Here is an 18,000-nt window from a genome sequence, read left to right on the forward strand (position 1 = left end):
AGAGATAACAAAGTAAGAAAGTGATGATGAAGACTGACCATTTCTGTGCTTATCATCCATTTCTTTGTTTCTTTGGAGGATAGGTTCATTTGTGCCTGTGTATGTAAATATGTGTAGGTATATTTGTGTTTGTGTAGGTACATATGTGTATAGATGTGCGAGTATATTTGTGTATGTTTGTGTTTAAGTACAGATTTGTATATAAGTGTAGGTTTATGTATGTATATATGAGTATGTGCGTGTGTGTGTGTGTGTGTATGTATATATATATATATATATATATATATATATATAGGTCGGTACGATTCTAAGCTTTCTTTTTTTCCTTTTTCTAGAAAAAGAAGTGTCAGCCTGTGTCCGTCGAAGTGCGCAAGTGCCAACACAAATATGTGATTGGTCAGAAGAGAGCTAATATCCAGGAGATTCTGGAAGCAACAGGTGTATCTGTTGAGGTACCAAGTTTGGAAAGTCCCTCAGGAACTATTACACTTCGTGGAGAAGAGGATAAGCTGGGCCCAGCCCTTACTATGGTATACTCCAAGGTAAACAATACTCCATATTTCACATTCTTTCTGCTTTTTTTTTTGTCTGGTTTTCTCAGCCAAATGTATTTCTCATGATCCCTCTTGTCCCTTTCTCATATATATATATTAGGATCTATTTTAAAACGGGGGCGCCAGTATTTTCTTAACGAAACACTAACGAAACACTTTGAAACTTGGGACACTGGTAGAATGTGTCATATAAAACATCTTTTACTTTTAGTCTTCTTAACAAAAAAAAAGGAATTCGCAAATTATTCCATGTAAAAGTTGTATTTCTGTAATTTCAACCAATCACTGACGTCTATTCAGCTGAATAGAGTTTACTGCTGGGCGGTCATAAAAATGTTATTCCCTGTGACATATTTCATCCAGTTTAATCGTAATTTATACGCATATATTGTTTATATAATAAATTACGCAGTGCGTATCTATGTGTGTAACAATTTTAGAGTTCGGATTCTCGAGTTAGGGTTAGGGTTACGGTTACGGTTAACAGTCTAGTTAGGGTTCGTGTTAGGGTTAGGGGATTAATACGATATACACCATTACAGCGCTAACTGTTTTCAACTGAATAGACGTCAGTGATTAGTAGAAATTATCGAAATAAGACAATTTTTTTACATGAAATAAATTCGAATACAAAAATATTTTTCTGTTCTATAACACAAAATAGATAAGTATACGAAGTTTAAAAGTCTTTCCGTACCAAAAACACTACATAAAACATAAATGAAAACTGGCGCCCCCGTTTTAAAATAGATCCATATATTATTTATAAAAAATACAAAATGGGACAAGAACGCAAAACATCCAGACAGTTAGGTGATACAAAAAAGGGACAACAAAACATCCAGATAGATGATACAAAGAAAACAAGGACGGGTCATATTTATATAAAAATTTGTGTGTGTGTGTCAGGTCACTTGTGCTGTGTCTCATCAGTGCTACTGGCAACATGGAATTCTGTACAGCCTGTTGTGTGGTCGGGTCATCAGTGATTAAACCTGCATCCCCACTGGGCTGGCCTGGTGAGGAGGATTGCTAGAAACCCAGCAGGACTAAGATCAAGGCAAGGATGAACATAGTGTAGGTTCAACAACTATCTAGCAATAGCATGGGCCCTCAGAAACTCCAGGTTGATGCCTGGTGTGCTGGAAGACCACTGAGAGTGAGGCACCCCTCAGATTTTGTTAAAGCTTGTCTTTAGGAGAAGGTCACTCTGATATAAAACCAGGTATGCAGGAAATGGCATTGGATATTTTGGGAATCTTTGGCTTGCACTTGAGATCATGGGGCTCCCACATTCCTGAGCCTGCGACCCATATTGATATGGACATCTTGCCCTGGCCTCTTTCTGGATTATGACACTAGGATGGAGAAAGGCTTGTTAGGTGCTTTGTGAAGTTGTCTGGTGGGCAGTAATTTCTTGCAGAGCATTACTGGCATTTTTCATGGGCAATGGTCAGTGATGGTTTTTTTCAGTCATGAGTGGACAGCCATCATTATTATCATCGTCATGATCATATGCAGATCTATCTATCTATCTATCTATAAATCTATCTCTATGCATACATACACACACACACGCCTAAATATAAACTAGAAGTGCACAAAGCAGCCAGTGTTGAATGTATTATGCAGATGTACAATCATATTTAACACATTTGTTGCTTACTCAGATGTAGGAAGACCATATCCTGTGGAATATGATTGTGTACACGTGTGTGTGTGTAATGTTTATACAAAGTCAAAGTTTTTGTCTTATTGACCCTTTCCTTTTTACTTCAGGCAAACAGTGTGATTGTGGAAGAAGTGAAGGCCCCAGCCTGGCTTCACAGGTTCATTATTGGCAAACAGGGTTCCAATATTAAGAAAATCACGCAAAACACTCCAAAGGTAAGATCATTATTATTATTATTATTATTATTATTATTATTTCCATTTCACTTCTCAGAGCTCTCACTTTCGCTTGCTCTGGCTAATTCTGTAAGAGCAGACAACAACCTGTAGTGAAAGGTCTCACATGGTCTTCTTCTATGATGCTTAACACCCAAGTCTCAAAATCCTCACTCTCCCCAATGTTTCCAGAGGTGAATTATTCAAACCCCAAAGAACTCCTCTCAACATATGGCTATGATGCTCCCCCATTACTTCTGCTCGTGATCAGAGATGCACATATCGTCAGCCACCAAGGGACATGCTCAACTGGTTACGGTCAAACAACTGACAAGCAAATCTGTGGCATTGAGCAGAATATTTACTGTAGCCCATCTTTTATAACAAGACAAAAGAATATACATGACACTTCGAATCAGTTAATATCAGAAGCCATGAGAGCCAGTGCTTGGTACTGCATCAAGGCTATAAAAGAAATCATCATCATCATCATCATTATTATTATTATTGTTTTTATATGCCTGGTGGCCATGGTGAAAGAGGTATGGTGAATGAGATTGAAGGGGCTGAAGACAAACGCCTTTTCTCGACCAATCCTTGATCAACTTCTTTAAGTTTTACTTGAAAAGGAAAATAAAGGTGGAGGGGGAAGTGTTGTCTTCTAACCAGTTTGCTGAAAGGCGGATGAAAGCGACGAGAATGGTGCGACTGAATGGGCTTGCCCTGAGCATACGCATGTAGTTGGAAAAAAGGTACATGCCCCAAAAGTCAGAGTACCCATGGTTTTTTTATGAGGTTTTTCCATGAGCAGCCCTCGAACATCCAAGTGCACCAATTACTATTGATATTACATCTGCTCTCTTTATTGATCACAACTTTCATATTTCCCACTTCAAATCGTCATAGTTGTTTATTTTATCTTCTTTCACATTGATCCTTTTGTCACTGGGGCATACTACGTCGATTATCATACATCATCATCATCATCGTTTAACGTCCGCCTTCCATGCTAGCATGGGTTGGACGATTTGACTGAGGACTGGTGAAACCGAATGGCAACACCAGGCTCCAATCTAATTTGGCAGAGTTTCTATAGCTGGATGCCCTTCCTAACGCCAACCACTCAGAGAGTGTAGTGGGTGCTTTTACGTGTCACCCGCACGAAAACGGCCACGCTTGAAATGGTGTCTTTTATGTGCCACCCGCACGAGAGCCAGTCCAGGGGCACTGGCAACGATCTCGCTCGAAAACCCTACAAAGGCCAGTCAGGCGGTATATACCACAACAATATCTGGTTTCCGATGTCAGGTTGAGTGATCGAACTAGATCCCACTACATCTCACAGGATTTTGCAATTCTCATTCTCGGTGACTCCTTCTGGGGTTTGCTCATACCACGTTGTTGCTCTTTGCAGGCCATGATCTCCACAGAGCTCCCAGTGGATCATTCTTGCCACATTGTCATGGCATCATTTGTATTCTCGTTGTGCCGATTTCAGGCATTCATGAATGATGTGCCATACCATTTCACCCTTCTCACCACACATTCTGCATTTGTCACTATCGACTGCCCCCCCCCTCCCCCAAAATTCCAGGCTTTGTGCTCAGAATAGAAAAGAATATTGCTCTTGTAACTAATAATTAATATACATATATATATATGTATATGTATATATATATCATTGCTATTATGCAAAATTGTCGTAAGTCCAAAACATTACTTTTTCAGCAAATGAAAAAATAGTTTCATCATTCCATTTCTTTTTAGATTAGAAACAGTTTCAGCTTAACAATAATACTTTGTTGGGAGGCATAAAATCGTAACTCCATTCAGATGTGATATTTTCAGTCAGAAATATTTTTGCAAAACTGTCATATATGGGACTTACTACACTTTGACAGTTTTCATCTGAAGCAGCTGGAGGTATGATAGTTTGACCAAAAGAACTGGCTATTGCATGAAAAATTAAATATTGAAAAAAAAACAAAAAAACATTTGGCCAAATTTGGACATATGACAGTTTCACATAATAGCAACGATATGTACATACATACATACATTCATGCATACATATGTATGAAACTGGTTGTTCTTAATTTTTATTCCTCCTCCTCCACTGTTTTTTTTTCGTTTAATTCCTTTAGGTTCACATTGAATTCACTGAAGGGCAGGACAAAATCAACATTGAAGGACCCCCTGATGAAGTTGAAGAGTGTGTCCAGAAACTGTCTGAGTGTATTGAGGATTTGGTAAGTATGTTCAGCCGCACACTTATTATTCACAAACTCACTCATTTACTGGGGGAGACCCACACACACACAGAATAATATACAGGTTCATGTTGTCTTCTCTCTTCTCTCTCACTCTTACACACGCACACACCCACACATTCTCTTTATCATGCAAACTGTCTGCACACACACACACACACTCTCTCTCTTCTTTGCATTGTTTCTGTCTGTCTTTATCTCTCTTTTCTCACATATGCATACATATACACACACACACACACACATCTATGGCCAGCTTGTTTCAGCTTCTGTCCACCAAATCCATCTTACCCCCCCACACTTTGACCAGCCTGGTGGACATTTGCCCCGGGTGTCATGCAGTGGAACTGAACCTAATACCACATGGGTGGAAAGCTAACTCCTTTACCACACGGCCATCTTGATGCAAATATGAATACTTACTTTCTCTTTCTTGCACGCTTACACTCTTAACACTTTCATTACTGTCCCCCCCCCCCCCACTCCCTTCACATATCTTTCATTTTTTACTTGTTTCAGTCATTAAGCTATGGCCATGCTGGGGCACAATCTTGAAGAATTTTAGTCAAATGAATTAAGTTCAGTACTTTTTTTTAATGCTTGGTACTTATTCTATTGGTCTATTTTGCTGAACTGCTAAGTTATAAGGATATAACCACACCAACACCAGTTGTCAAGCGGTAGTGGGGGACAAACACTGACACAAAGACACATACAATCACACACACACACATATGTATGCACACATATGATGGGCTTCTTTCAGTTTCTGTCTATGAAATCATCTCTCAAAGCTTTGATCATTCCTAGACCATAGCAGAAGGCACTTGCCCAAGGTGCCACAGAGTGGGACTGAACCTGGATCCATGTGGTTGGGAAGCAAACTTCTTACCACACAGCTATGCCTGCACCTATGCTAACATAATTACTCTCTCTCTCTCTCTCTCTCACCCAAACGTTCCAATTGTCTCACCACCATTTCTCTCTCTGTCTCCTTCTCATTCATATTTCCCAAACCAATCCAGAATATTCTAAAGACCAAACCAATCGATAGCAACAATACATTTTCAATGAAAAAATTTGGTTTTTCAAAGAATGACTTAAACAAGTTTCCAACGATTTATTTTTCTTTGTATTTTATTTTCACTTTTAAAAATTTTAATTAATGAATGAATCAATTATTTTTTGTAATTTTGTTTTGCAGAGGAAAAGAATGGCTTTTGCTGAGATTGAAATTGATCAGCGCTTTCACAAACATATCATTGGGAAGAATGGTGCAAATAGTAAGTGTTGGAGGACAATGTTTGGGGGTGGGGATGTGTGTGTGTTGTGTGTGCATGTGAAGATGTATGCGTCTGCATGTAGATGTGAGTGCATATGTAGATGTGTTTATGTATGCAGGTGCAGCTCTGTGTGTTCATGTGTAGATGTATGTGTGTTTGAAAGTGTGTATTTGCATCTCTGAGTGGGATCTCTCTTGCAATTTGAATTTATTATTATTATTATTTAACATTCATATTCCATTCTGGCATAAGTTGGATAGTTTGACAGGATTCGATAGGCCCAAGACTTCATCATGCTCCAGTGTTTGTTTGACACAATGTGGCCCTTGAGCTAGAAATTATTGACTTAGTCATGATGATGGGGAAGGGAAATTCTAACAGAACCTGTAGTTAGGCAAGCAAACTGAGGCAAGTTCAATGCTTACAGTTCTTTGCCGACAGTGCACCCAAAACAGTAGCTGTACCAAGGTTTGATCTTGTAAACCTTGTGTTTAACTGTCTAGCACCTTAACTTCATACTGATCATAATTCTTGTTAAAGATTTAGAATTATGTGTTTATTTAAAGATTTTGTGCCTGAGGCGGGAACGTGATTATCTTCCCTTTGCTGGGTCATGATGTACATAGGTCAGCTGTGAAGGTCATGAGGTGCAGAAGTGAGTTGTGAAGGTCATTAGATGCCGAGGTCAGTTGTGAAAGGTATGAGGTGCAGAGATCAGCCCTGAAATAAATAATTTGGTCAGACAAACTGGCAAATTTTTGCTAGAAACTGGGCCCATGGAGAATGCCTGCTGGTGGACAAAACTCCTCAAGGAAAAACACACACAGGTTCCTGCTGTTAAAAGATGGTGGTTGTTGATGTCAAGCCAAATCAATTAGTGAGGGATATACCCCTGCTGGCGACAAAGGGACTCTCACTCAGAGTAAAAGGCAGACTGTATGACGCATGCGTACGAACAACCATGCTACATGGCAGTGAAACATGGGCTGTAACTGCTGAGGACATACGTAAGCTCGCAAGGAATGAAGCCAGTATGCTCCGTTGGATGTGTAATGTCAATGTGAATACCCGTCAGAGTGTAAGTATCTTGAGAGAAAAGCTGAACATTAGAAGCATCAGTTGTGGCGTGCAAGAGAGACGATTGCGCTGGTATGGACATGTGGTGAGAATGGAGGAGGATAGCTGCGTGAAAAAGTGCCACACCCTAACAGTTGAGGGAACCCGTGGAAGAGGTAGGCCCAGGAAGACCTGGGCTGAGGTGGTGAGGCAAGACCTTCGTACATTGGGCCTCACCGAGGCGATGACTACGGACCGAGACCTTTGGAAATGGGCTGTGCGTGAGAAGACCCGGCAAGCCAAGTAAGATCGTTGCCAGTGCCCCTGGACTGGTTCTTGTGCGGGTGGCACATGAGATGCACCATTTTGAGCGTGGCCGTTGCCAGTACCGCCTGACTGGCTCCTGTAGGATTTTCGAGCGAGATCGTTGCCAGTGCCCCTGGACTGGCTTGTGCGGGTGGCACATAAAAGACACCATTTCGAGCGTGGCCGTTTTCGTGCGGGTGACACGTAAAAGCACCCACTACACTCTCTGAGTGGTTGGCGTTAGGAAGGGCATCCAGCTGTAGAAACTCTGCCAAATCGGACTGGAGCCTGGTGTTGCCATCCGGTTTCACCAGTCCTCAGTCAAATCGTCCAACCCATGCTAGCATGGAAAGCGGACGTTAAACGATGATGATGATGATGATGATGATGATATTGTGAGAGCTTACAGATCTCACCATCCAAATTTGGGCTGTCAATGGTGCAGAGGTGTGGTTTGGGCAGAGAGACATATCTTCAGCAATTGTGAGGGACTGGCGCCCTATCCTGGATCCTGCAGGATTTTCAATGTTGACACAGCTACTGACTATTGATCTGTCTATTTTTTGCTATAGAAAGTCTTTCATGAAAATCAGAGTTTTCATTACAAAATTACAATCATAAATAGCAGCCGTTGTTTGTTTGTTTCTGTCTTTCTTTGTTTATTTACATGTTTATTTATTTGTTTGTTTGTTTGTTCAGTTTCTAGAATCAAAAACGAGACTGGTGTGGCTATTCAGATTCCATCAGACAGTGACAACAGTAACATTATTAGGATTGAGGGAGATCCAAACGGTGTACAAAGAGCCAAGCAAGAACTCTTAGAAATGGCTCAGAGAATGGTAACTGCTCTTTTCTCTCTTCTTTTATTTTTATTCAATGTGTGTTATTTCTTTACTACCCACAAGGGGCTACACACAGGGGGGACAAACAAGGGCAGACAAACGGATTAAGTCGATTATATCGACCCCAGTGTGTAACTGGTACTTATTTAATCGACCCCCGAAAGGATGAAAGGCAAAGTCGACCTTGGCGGAATTTGAACTCAGAACGTAGCGGCAGACGAAATACCGCTAAGCATTTCACCCGGCATGCTCACGTTTCTGCCAACTCGCCGCATGTGTGTATGTGTGTGTACAGCTGTGATTGTCATCTTCATCCTTTAATGTCCGTCTTCCATGTTGGATGGTTTGACCAGAGCTGGCCAGTCGAAGTGCTATCCAGGCTCCAGTTGTCTGATTTGGAATGGTTTTTCTGGCTGGATGCCCTTCCTAATGCCTCTATTGAGTTTTCTATTAATACTGACAGTATCCTTGAGAATATTGCATTACACTTAACTACCCCCACACTACCCTATAATAAACCATACTGAATGACTCCACATCACACTACACTACTTTAAATTTGACCATCTTACACTGAGCTGCACTGTGCCACCCTCTACTAAACAATGCAGTTTTGCACTACATCATAGTGCTCTTGAAGGACTACTCAGCACTATTCTATAAACACAATAATCCTTCGACTATCGTGGGTGTTATGTTCCCAAACCCCTCGCGATTGGTGAAAATCCGCGAAGTAGAAACAGTACTGTACTGTATATTTTTCTTAATTATTTGCAAAACCACACCACAGAGGAATCAACATAAGCTTAAATAATAAACCGTGATAGGTGAACCACGATATGGCGAGGGATTACTGTAATTAAAGTTTCTGAATTTTATCTAAGATCAAATGTTTGGTTTCCAGAAAATAATTTCAGCCCCTTTTTTTTAAATCTTTCTTTCTTTAGGAGAATGAAAAAAGCAGAGATATAATAATTGAACAGCGCTTCCACAAAACCATTATCGGAGCTCGGGGTGAGAAGATCCGGGAAATCAGGGATAAATTTAATCAAGTCCAGATCAGCTTCCCCGATGCTGGAAAGAAGAGTGATGTGGTTACTCTGCGTGGTCCAAAGAACGATGTCGACAAAGCATACCAACACCTCAGTCAATACCAACAAGAACTGGTCAGTTTTTTTATGTTTGTATATGTCATGTTTGTTAATGCATTTTGCAATATTTTTGAAGCTCTGAATTCCTGTGAAATTTGCCCAGGTGTGGATTTGTCATGAGTTTATTTTCACCAATAATACAGAATAATCCAGATCAACCTTTATTTAATCCCATCTGATAAAGCTTGTGGGCGTATCAGAAACCCAGTGTTTTTATTTATTTATGTTCCTTTATTTATATTTATTTATTTATTTATATTTCTTGGCATTCAATCTTTCTTTCTCAGGTCACCAACAATTATCAAGCCCAGGTTCAAATATTCAAGGAATTCCATAAAAACATAATCGGTAAAGGTGGAGCCACAATTAAAAAGGTAATTTCTCTCTCCTACTCTCTCACTCACTCTCTCACATTAAAAAAAAATGATAATTAACTAATTACACATGATATAGGTACAGGCATGGAGGCTGGCTCTGTAACTGTGATTCAAGTCCAATCCTGCTGCACAACATCTTGAGCAAATGTTTTCTACCATCACTGCAGGTTCACAAAGCCTTGTGAGTTGAACTTGATAAATGAAGACTATGTAGAAGCCTATACTCTGTGTGTGTATATATATTTATACACACACACACACACACACACATACAGTAATCCCTCAATTACCATGGATGTTACATTCCAAAAACCCCTGCAATAGGTGAAAATCCACAAAGTAGAAACAGGCGCAGGTGTGGCTGTGGTAAGTAACTTGCTTACCAACCACATGGTTCCAGGTTCAGTCCCACTGCGTGGCATCTTGGTCAAGTGTCTTCTACTATAGCCTCAGGCCGACCAAAGCCCTGTGAGTGGATTTGCTAGACGGAAACTGAAAGAAGCCTGTCGTATGTGTGTGTGTGTGTGTGTGTGTGTGTGTCAGTGTTTATCCCCCTAGCATTGCTTGACAACTGATGCTGGTGTGTTTATGTTCCCGTCACCTAGCGGTTCAGCAAAAGAGACCGATAGAATAAGTACTAGGCTTACAAAGAATAAGTCCTGAGATCGATTTGCTTGACTAAAGGCAGTGCTCCAGCATGGTCGCAGTCAAATCACTGAAACAAGTAAAAGAGTAAAGAGAATTTGTATGTATTTATTTTATTATAAATGCAAAACAACACCACGGAGGAATCGACGTAAGCTTAAATAATAAACCATAACAGGTGAACCATGATATCATGAGGGATTGCTGTATATATATTTAATAAGCACGAGATTTAAATGTGAGCTACTTCTATAAGTTTCATGTTCTGACAATACAATAGTTGAGCGAGTTTCTATCGAGTGCTGTGTGTTGCACAATCTTTCAACCATTGTGCTATCAGATGAAACCTACAGCAGCCCACATTTAAATCTTGTGTTTATTAAATGATGGGTACATTTTTTTCATTGGTCCTGTCAATAATGGAACAGTACATGCATGAAAGATGGATGTTAAACGATGATGATGAGGATATATGAATAAAAGATTCAAACACTGGTAAAGAAACTGATACTTTAGTGCTTTGGGACTGCCCCCCCCCCCCCCCACACACACACACCTTGTGATATTTGTTCCACCTGAGTTGCAGAAACAATCCCTTGTTACCCTTACTGTTGTAAAATCAATATCTGTGATTGACCCATTAGAACCAATAACTCTGATCCTGTAAAATTTTTCAATATCTCTGCACCCACCCACCTACTCAGTCCCTTCCCCACCCACCCACCTATTCAATCCCTTCCCTTGTCCCGGCCCCCCACCTACTCAATCCCTTCCCCAGGTTCTGCTGAGAAATGATTTTTGGTTTTCCTTTCTGTAGATTCGTGATGAGACTGACACTCGGATCGAGTTACCTCATGAGAATATGAATTCTGATATGATCATTATCACTGGCAAGAAGGCCAATGTGGAACTGGCCAAGAAGAAGATCGAAGCAATCCAGAAGGATTTGGTAAGGAACGGTTTTGTGCTCAAAATTATTATTTCATTTTAAATAATTTTCCATCCTTTTTTAATTCCTAGTTTGAAGGATTAACCCTTTAGCATTTAAAATAGCCATGTCCAGCCAAAATATTCTCACTGTCTGATCTGGACTCTCACACCTATCCTGCAATGTCATTTTAAAACTAAACAATCACATCATTGAAATCTTAAAGCAATAAGATAATGCACGATTAATTGAAAACAATTGGAATAAATAAGCATTATATTTAACAGAGTAATCTGAATGCGAAAGGGTTAAAGAAAATATCTAATGTCACCACAATTGGGCCTTTAGCATTTAAACTGGCTAGATCAGACCTCTCACACCTACCCTGCAATGTCATTCTGAGAATAAACAATCACATCGTTGAAATCTTGAAGCTACAGGATAATACTAGATTAACTGAAAACAAGTAGATAAGCATTACATTTGACAATAATTTGAATATTAAAGGGTTATTTGACAATAATTTGAATATCAAACCAGTCATATCCAGCCCAAATATTCTCCCTATTTTATGTTCAAACCAACCAGATCTGGCCTCTTATACCTACACTACAATGACATTCTGAAAATAAACAATCACAGCAAAATCTCAAAGCTATGAGATAATGCAGGATTAACGTGAGGTAGACATGGGTGCTATTTCTAGCTTAGCTAAAAAACGTTGCCATAATGAGTTTAGATTAAGATTGAGACTTTCTGGGAAAACGCTTTTGGAAGTGGAGGTTCCTGACCTCTGGAGTGTATTGTGATAGGATAGAGCTAGACTGGTTGGAATTGTATAATGGATAATAATTACTTAATTAGAATTTTAATTTTTTTTTTTTTGTTCTTTCAGGCTAACATTAAAGAGATCACTGTTGAAATTCCATCAAAGTTCCACAATTCCATTATTGGTGCCAAAGGCCGTTTGATTCGCGCTATTTTAGATGACTGCAGTGGTGTACATATCCGCTTCCCACCTGAAGGAAGTGCCTGTGATAAAGTCGTGATTCGAGGACCACCAGAAGATGCAGAAAATGCTTGCAAACAGCTGCGAGAACTGACAAGTGAAAAGGTAGGAAAAGGAACAACAAGCACAACAACATTAATAATAATAATAATGATATTAAAACAACTTTCTCTATGCTTCACTCCTCCTCTACTTTGTCTTTTATTTGAACAGCTACGTCTCCTTCCCTCCTACTCCACAGTTGTGTCTCTTCTCCAGTCCATAACTACGTCTCCTCTCTCCTCTCCTCCCTCCGTTCCTACATGTAATACTAACTTAGAGATCAACCCCCAACATCTGGAAAACACAAGCACAAGACCACCCTGCCTTGCAAAGATGCACCAACAGAGGTGCCACCTACAAACAGAACAGGCTTGCAGAGCCTCAAAGAAAACAAGTCCAGAGCCAACCCCTTGCTTTCAGTGCCTGTAGACCATCCATGGCCAACCTGCAGCAGAGCCTTTTGAGCACGCATCGGACTGAATGCCCACACTGTGCTTTGTCTTCTTCTCCCATGTGATGTCCTTTGTCATCATTGACAACAATGGATGAATTACAGTATCTATATCCAGCCATAGTAAAATTAAAAACCAATTAAAAAATCCACTTTGAATTGAGGAATTGTAGATTTTGCTCCATGTCCGAGGTCTGCAGTTTCTCTCCGATTTTATGCCATAAAACAACACATTTCACTTTGTTGCCATATTTTAAACCCTCTATCATCTAAACCAGTCATATCCAGCCCCAAGTATTCTCCCTGATTTATGTTCAAACCAACCAGATCTGGCCTCTTATACCTACACTACAATGTCATTCTAAAAATAAGCAATCACAGCAAAATCTCAAAGCTATGAGATAATGCAGGATTAATTTAAAGCAATTTGAATAAATCAGGATTACATTTGACAGAATAATCTATATGTTGAAAGATTAAACTAACTTCTGATTTATAAGCCAGAATAATGATTTGATTAAAATAGTTTTTCTACTAATTAAAAGATTTCTTTTTTTTACCATTTTCTCTCTCTTGTAGCAATTGTCCAGCTATACAGCAACCATTCGAGCAAAACCAGCTTACCATAAATTTCTCATTGGCACCGGAGGTAGTAAAATTAAGAAGGTGAGTTAATTTTGGGCTTAATTTTTTGTGTGTTTTTAGTGTTTTGTGGCATTTTTCCAGTTTTTAAAAGCTGAACAGGTATCATATGTTCGGTAATTAAATGAGAGAAATATAGAAGGCTTCTTGTTTGTCTACACATCAAATTCACTGATCCCACACACAAACACATACATGTGTATATATGATCTTACCTACAAGTGTCAGCGATCATGGACCTGCATACCGAAGTCTAAGGGTTCGTAATTTTTCCAGGAACAAGTGATACCATCCCCTTCTGCTGGTTTACTTAGTTCCTTCTACTAGCCTTCTGCCTTCCTGAGCTGTTCCTAAAGGTACAGGGCCTTTTAACCTTTCCACGGGGACTGGTCCACATGGCATCAAAGCTTGTCCACACAATACTGAACCAGTATAACACATATCTAGGGGTCTGTACCCCCTCAGTTCGCTGTACTTTAGCCATAGGACCATCTTCTGCTATTTGGTTCACGACTAAAACCTTTGTGAGATATTACCACCCTGGGGCCAGAACAGAGTAGTGGTAACTAAGCGGTAATTCCTGACTCTCCAACACCCTTGAATTCTTGGACTGGAGTATTCAGCCCACTCCCTCTAGATGCAGTTTAATGTCTTGCTTGAGATAATTATTTTCTCCAAAAGCATTCACAGTGGAGAGCAAAAATGCCAAACATTTGGCAAACAATATGAACTGTTGGTGGTTGTTATACAAAGTGATATACATGCAAGATATAGCAAAAGGTGCATTAAGATTTTCTGATTATTTATTTAGAATTATTATTATAATGATAACGAGAACTGACTGAATTGTTAGCACACCAGACAAAATGCTAAACTGTATTTCATCCATCTTTACGTTCTGAGTTCAAATTCTGTGAGGGTTGACTTTGTTTCCATCCTTTCAGGATCAAAGCCCTCTCACCCAAAATTTCAGGCTTTGTGCCTATAATAGAAAGGATTATTATTATTATCATTATTATTATTATTATTATTGAGGAAGGCAACATGCTGGCAGAATCGTTAGCACACTGGACAAAATGCTTAGTGGTATTTCACCTGTCACTATGTTCTGAGTTCAAATTCCACTAAGGTCAACTTTGCCTTTCATCTTTTCAGTGTCGGTGAAATAAGTACCAGTGAAACACTGGGACCAATGTAATCAACTGGTCCCCTCCCCCAAAATTTCAGGTCTTGTGCCTATAGTAGAAAGGATTATTATTATTATTATTATTATTATTATTATTATTATTATTAAAGAAAGCATCATGCTGGCAGATTGTTAGCACCTCTGGCAAAATGTTTAGTGGCTTTTTGTCTCTTTACGTTCTGAGTTCAAATTCTGCCAAGGTCAACTTTACCTTTCATCCTTTCGGGGTCAATAAAATAAGTACCAGTTGAACACTGGGGTCGATGTAATCAACTAGTCCCCTCCCCCAAAATTGCTGCCCTTGTGGCAAAATTTGAAACCATTATTATTATTATTATTATTATTAAGGTAGCGAGCTGGCAGAATCATTAGCATGCTGGGAAAAATGCTAAGTAACATTTTGTCCATCTTCACTTTCTGGGTTCAAATTCTGGCATGGTTGACTTTGCTTTTCATCCTTTCTGGGTTGCTGAAAGAAGCACCAATTATGTACTGGTCAATTGGGCCCCCATCCCTCGAATTTCAGGCCTGTGCTTGTAGTAAAAGGTATTGTTGTTGTTATTATCCATTATTATTATTATTATTATTATTATTATCCTTAGGTTCGTGAAAAAACTGGTGCTAGAGTGATTTTCCCCAATGAACATGACAGTGATCCTGAACTTATCTCAGTCATTGGCAAAAAGGAAGCTGTGGAACAAGCCAAAGAGGAATTAGAAAATCTAATCAAAAATTTGGTGAGTAGTCTTCATTCTTTAAAAGACTTGGTCTTCTTCTTCTTGTCTCTTGTTTAATTCTTTGGGGGTTTGACTGCTACTAGTATTATTACTACAACTACTATTTTTTTCTACTACTACTGCTATTACTACCCCCACTACTACTGTTACTACTACTACTACTACTATTAGTACTGTTACTACTACTACTATTATTATTACTACTGCTACTATTACAACTGCTACTACTACTACTACTACCACCACCATCACCACTACATCTTGTACTGCTATAACCACAATAACTAACCCCCCCCCACTACAACTTCAACCTGTTATTACCACCACTATTGCTACTACCCCTACCATCACCACCACCTCCTTCTCTACTCTGTTATTCATCCCCCGTCTCCCATCTTTTTCTTGTTTCCAGGACAACATTGTGGAGGGAGAGATCAGTGTTGACCCAAAGCACCATCGTTATTTTGTTGCCCGTCGCGGCGGTCTTCTGCGGCAAATTGCTGAGGATTATGGCGGTGTCACTGTCAGTTTCCCACGGAGCGGGGTTAAGAGTGACCGTGTTGTTATTAAGGGGGCCAAGGACTGTGTTGAAGGGGCCAAGCGCAAGATTCTTGAAATTGTTGCTGACCTGGTGAGCATTTCTTTTGCTTTTTCTTTTGTGTGTGTACAACAGTGCATGTATATGTATATATCGTGGAGGCGCAATGGCCCAGTGGTTAGGGCAGCGGACTCGCGGTCATAGGATCGCGGTTTCGATTCCCAAACCGGGCGTTGTGAGTGTTTATTGAGTGAAAACACCTGAAGCTCCACGAGGCTCCGGCAGGGGATGGTGGTGAACCCTGCTGTACTCTTTCACCACAACTTTCTCTCACTCTTACTTCCTGTTTCTGTTGTGCCTGTAATTCAAAGGGTCAGCCTCGTCACACTGTGCCACGCTGAATATCCCCGAGAACTACGTTAAGGGTACACGTGTCTGTGGAGTGCTCAGCCACTTGCACGTTAATTTCACGAGCAGGCTGTTCTGTTGATCGGATCGACTGGAACCCTCGACATCGTAAGTGACGGAGTGCCAACAACAATGTATATATCATTATAATTGTTTTAACGTCCACTTTTCCATGCTTGCATGGAGTGGACAGTTTATTTGAGGCAGATTGTCTACAGCCAGTTGTCCTTCCTCTTGCCAACCCTCAACTCTTTCCAACCAAGGTAATATTTCCCTGTGGTCAGACATGTTTTCTCGGAAGATTGGAAATTAATGACACTGCTTACATGACAATGACACTTGTTTACAACTATCAAACAATGTCAAGACAAGGACACACACACACACGGCTTCTTTCGTTTTCTGAGTGCCAAATCCACTACTAACAAGGCTTTGGTCAGCCTGAGGCCAAAGTAGAAAACACCCAAAATGCCACACTTTGAAACTGAACCCAGAACCATGTGTTTGTGAGGCAAACTTCTAACCACACAGCCACTCCTGCACTTATAATGTTTGCTAATTAATTTCATTATTTTATTGGAAGTTCTTGTGGACTAACTAAGCTATTGAAGGGCAGGTAACCATTACAATCTGATCAGAATTTGTTTCATTACTGCTTAATGAAATTGTTTTCTAGATTTGACAAAGAACCATCTTGTCATTCCTCTGCCTAAAAAGTCTTGTCAGTTTGCCTTATGGTCCCAGCAGACGAAATGGAAAAGGGTTTCTTTGGAAGATGGTAAGGAAGAGGTGCTGGAACAGCCACTCTGACTTACAGGGCTCACACTTGCAGCTAGCCATTTCCATCCCTATAATAGTGAACAGGGAGGAGGTGTGGGGGCCAAGAATGCCAGTGGTTTAGCCAGAGAAATACAGGCATAAATCTAATTAAATAAATGATGTTAATTAGTTCTTCTGAATGTCAGGAATGAGTTTATTTTAAAGAATTACAGTTTATCTTTTTTTTTTTTTTTTACAATATTTCTTGTTTTTTGTTTTCGTAGGATGCACAAGTTGTTGTCGAATGTGTGATTGCACAGAAATACCATCGTACCGTCATGGGTGCCAGGGGGCAGAAGGTGCAAGAAATAACCCGTCAATTTGATGTTGGAATTAAATTTCCAGATCGTCCGGTTAATGGAGGTAAAGAATTTCACGTTTGTGTGTATGTATGTGTTTGGGCTTGTGTGTGCCTGTGTGTTTCAGTTTGTGTATGCATATGTTTATTTGTGTGTGTGGCTCTGTGTTTATCTTACAACAAACATTGGCAGCTTGGCAACAAAACTATAAATTTTTTTTTTCTTTCAAATACCCCTTTGTGATAATTGTTTCACCCAAATTATACTTCTTTGTCCTTTTTGCTCTTATAGCTGTAGTGAACCAGTGACTGGCCTCTGGTAACCAACAACTCCCATTACATACAAACTACAATATAAATATTTTATTCAAGCTTGCAACTTTTATGAATCTGTCTCACTAATATTTTGGGCCAGCTTTAGGTCAGTGGTCCTCAACCAAGGTCCACATGGCCAGTGGGCGGGGTAGGGGCACATGAGATGTTGTTGAAATTTATGTGCAATAAATTTCTACAATACGCCAAATATTTTAATTTTTTATATAACTTGTAATAATATTTTATTGTAAGAAAA

The 18,000-nt window shown here is 39.8% G+C and overlaps 1 protein-coding gene across 4 annotated transcripts in view; it reads left to right on the plus strand.

Annotated features, from left to right (window-relative positions):
• LOC106872584 (vigilin) overlaps positions 1-18,000 on the plus strand; it is a 64,935-nt gene that overhangs the window by 36,626 nt on the left and 10,309 nt on the right. For all 4 annotated transcript variants that reach the window (XM_089342608.1, XM_089342606.1, XM_089342609.1 and 1 more), the window contains exons 8-20: positions 336-542; positions 2,334-2,441; positions 4,586-4,690; positions 5,916-5,994; positions 8,056-8,195; positions 9,146-9,364; positions 9,637-9,723; positions 11,189-11,320; positions 12,195-12,413; positions 13,381-13,467; positions 15,232-15,366; positions 15,779-15,997; positions 17,356-17,494. In XM_089342608.1, coding sequence (XP_089198734.1) covers positions 336-542; positions 2,334-2,441; positions 4,586-4,690; positions 5,916-5,994; positions 8,056-8,195; positions 9,146-9,364; positions 9,637-9,723; positions 11,189-11,320; positions 12,195-12,413; positions 13,381-13,467; positions 15,232-15,366; positions 15,779-15,997; positions 17,356-17,494 — 1,876 coding nt within the window. The remainder of the gene's footprint in view (positions 1-335; positions 543-2,333; positions 2,442-4,585; positions 4,691-5,915; positions 5,995-8,055; positions 8,196-9,145; positions 9,365-9,636; positions 9,724-11,188; positions 11,321-12,194; positions 12,414-13,380; positions 13,468-15,231; positions 15,367-15,778; positions 15,998-17,355; positions 17,495-18,000) is intronic.

The sequence above is a fragment of the Octopus bimaculoides genome, chromosome 26 (genome assembly GCF_046866305.1).
Source record: "Octopus bimaculoides isolate indiv1 chromosome 26, ASM4686630v1, whole genome shotgun sequence".
Classification (NCBI taxonomy): Eukaryota; Metazoa; Mollusca; class Cephalopoda; order Octopoda; family Octopodidae; genus Octopus; species Octopus bimaculoides.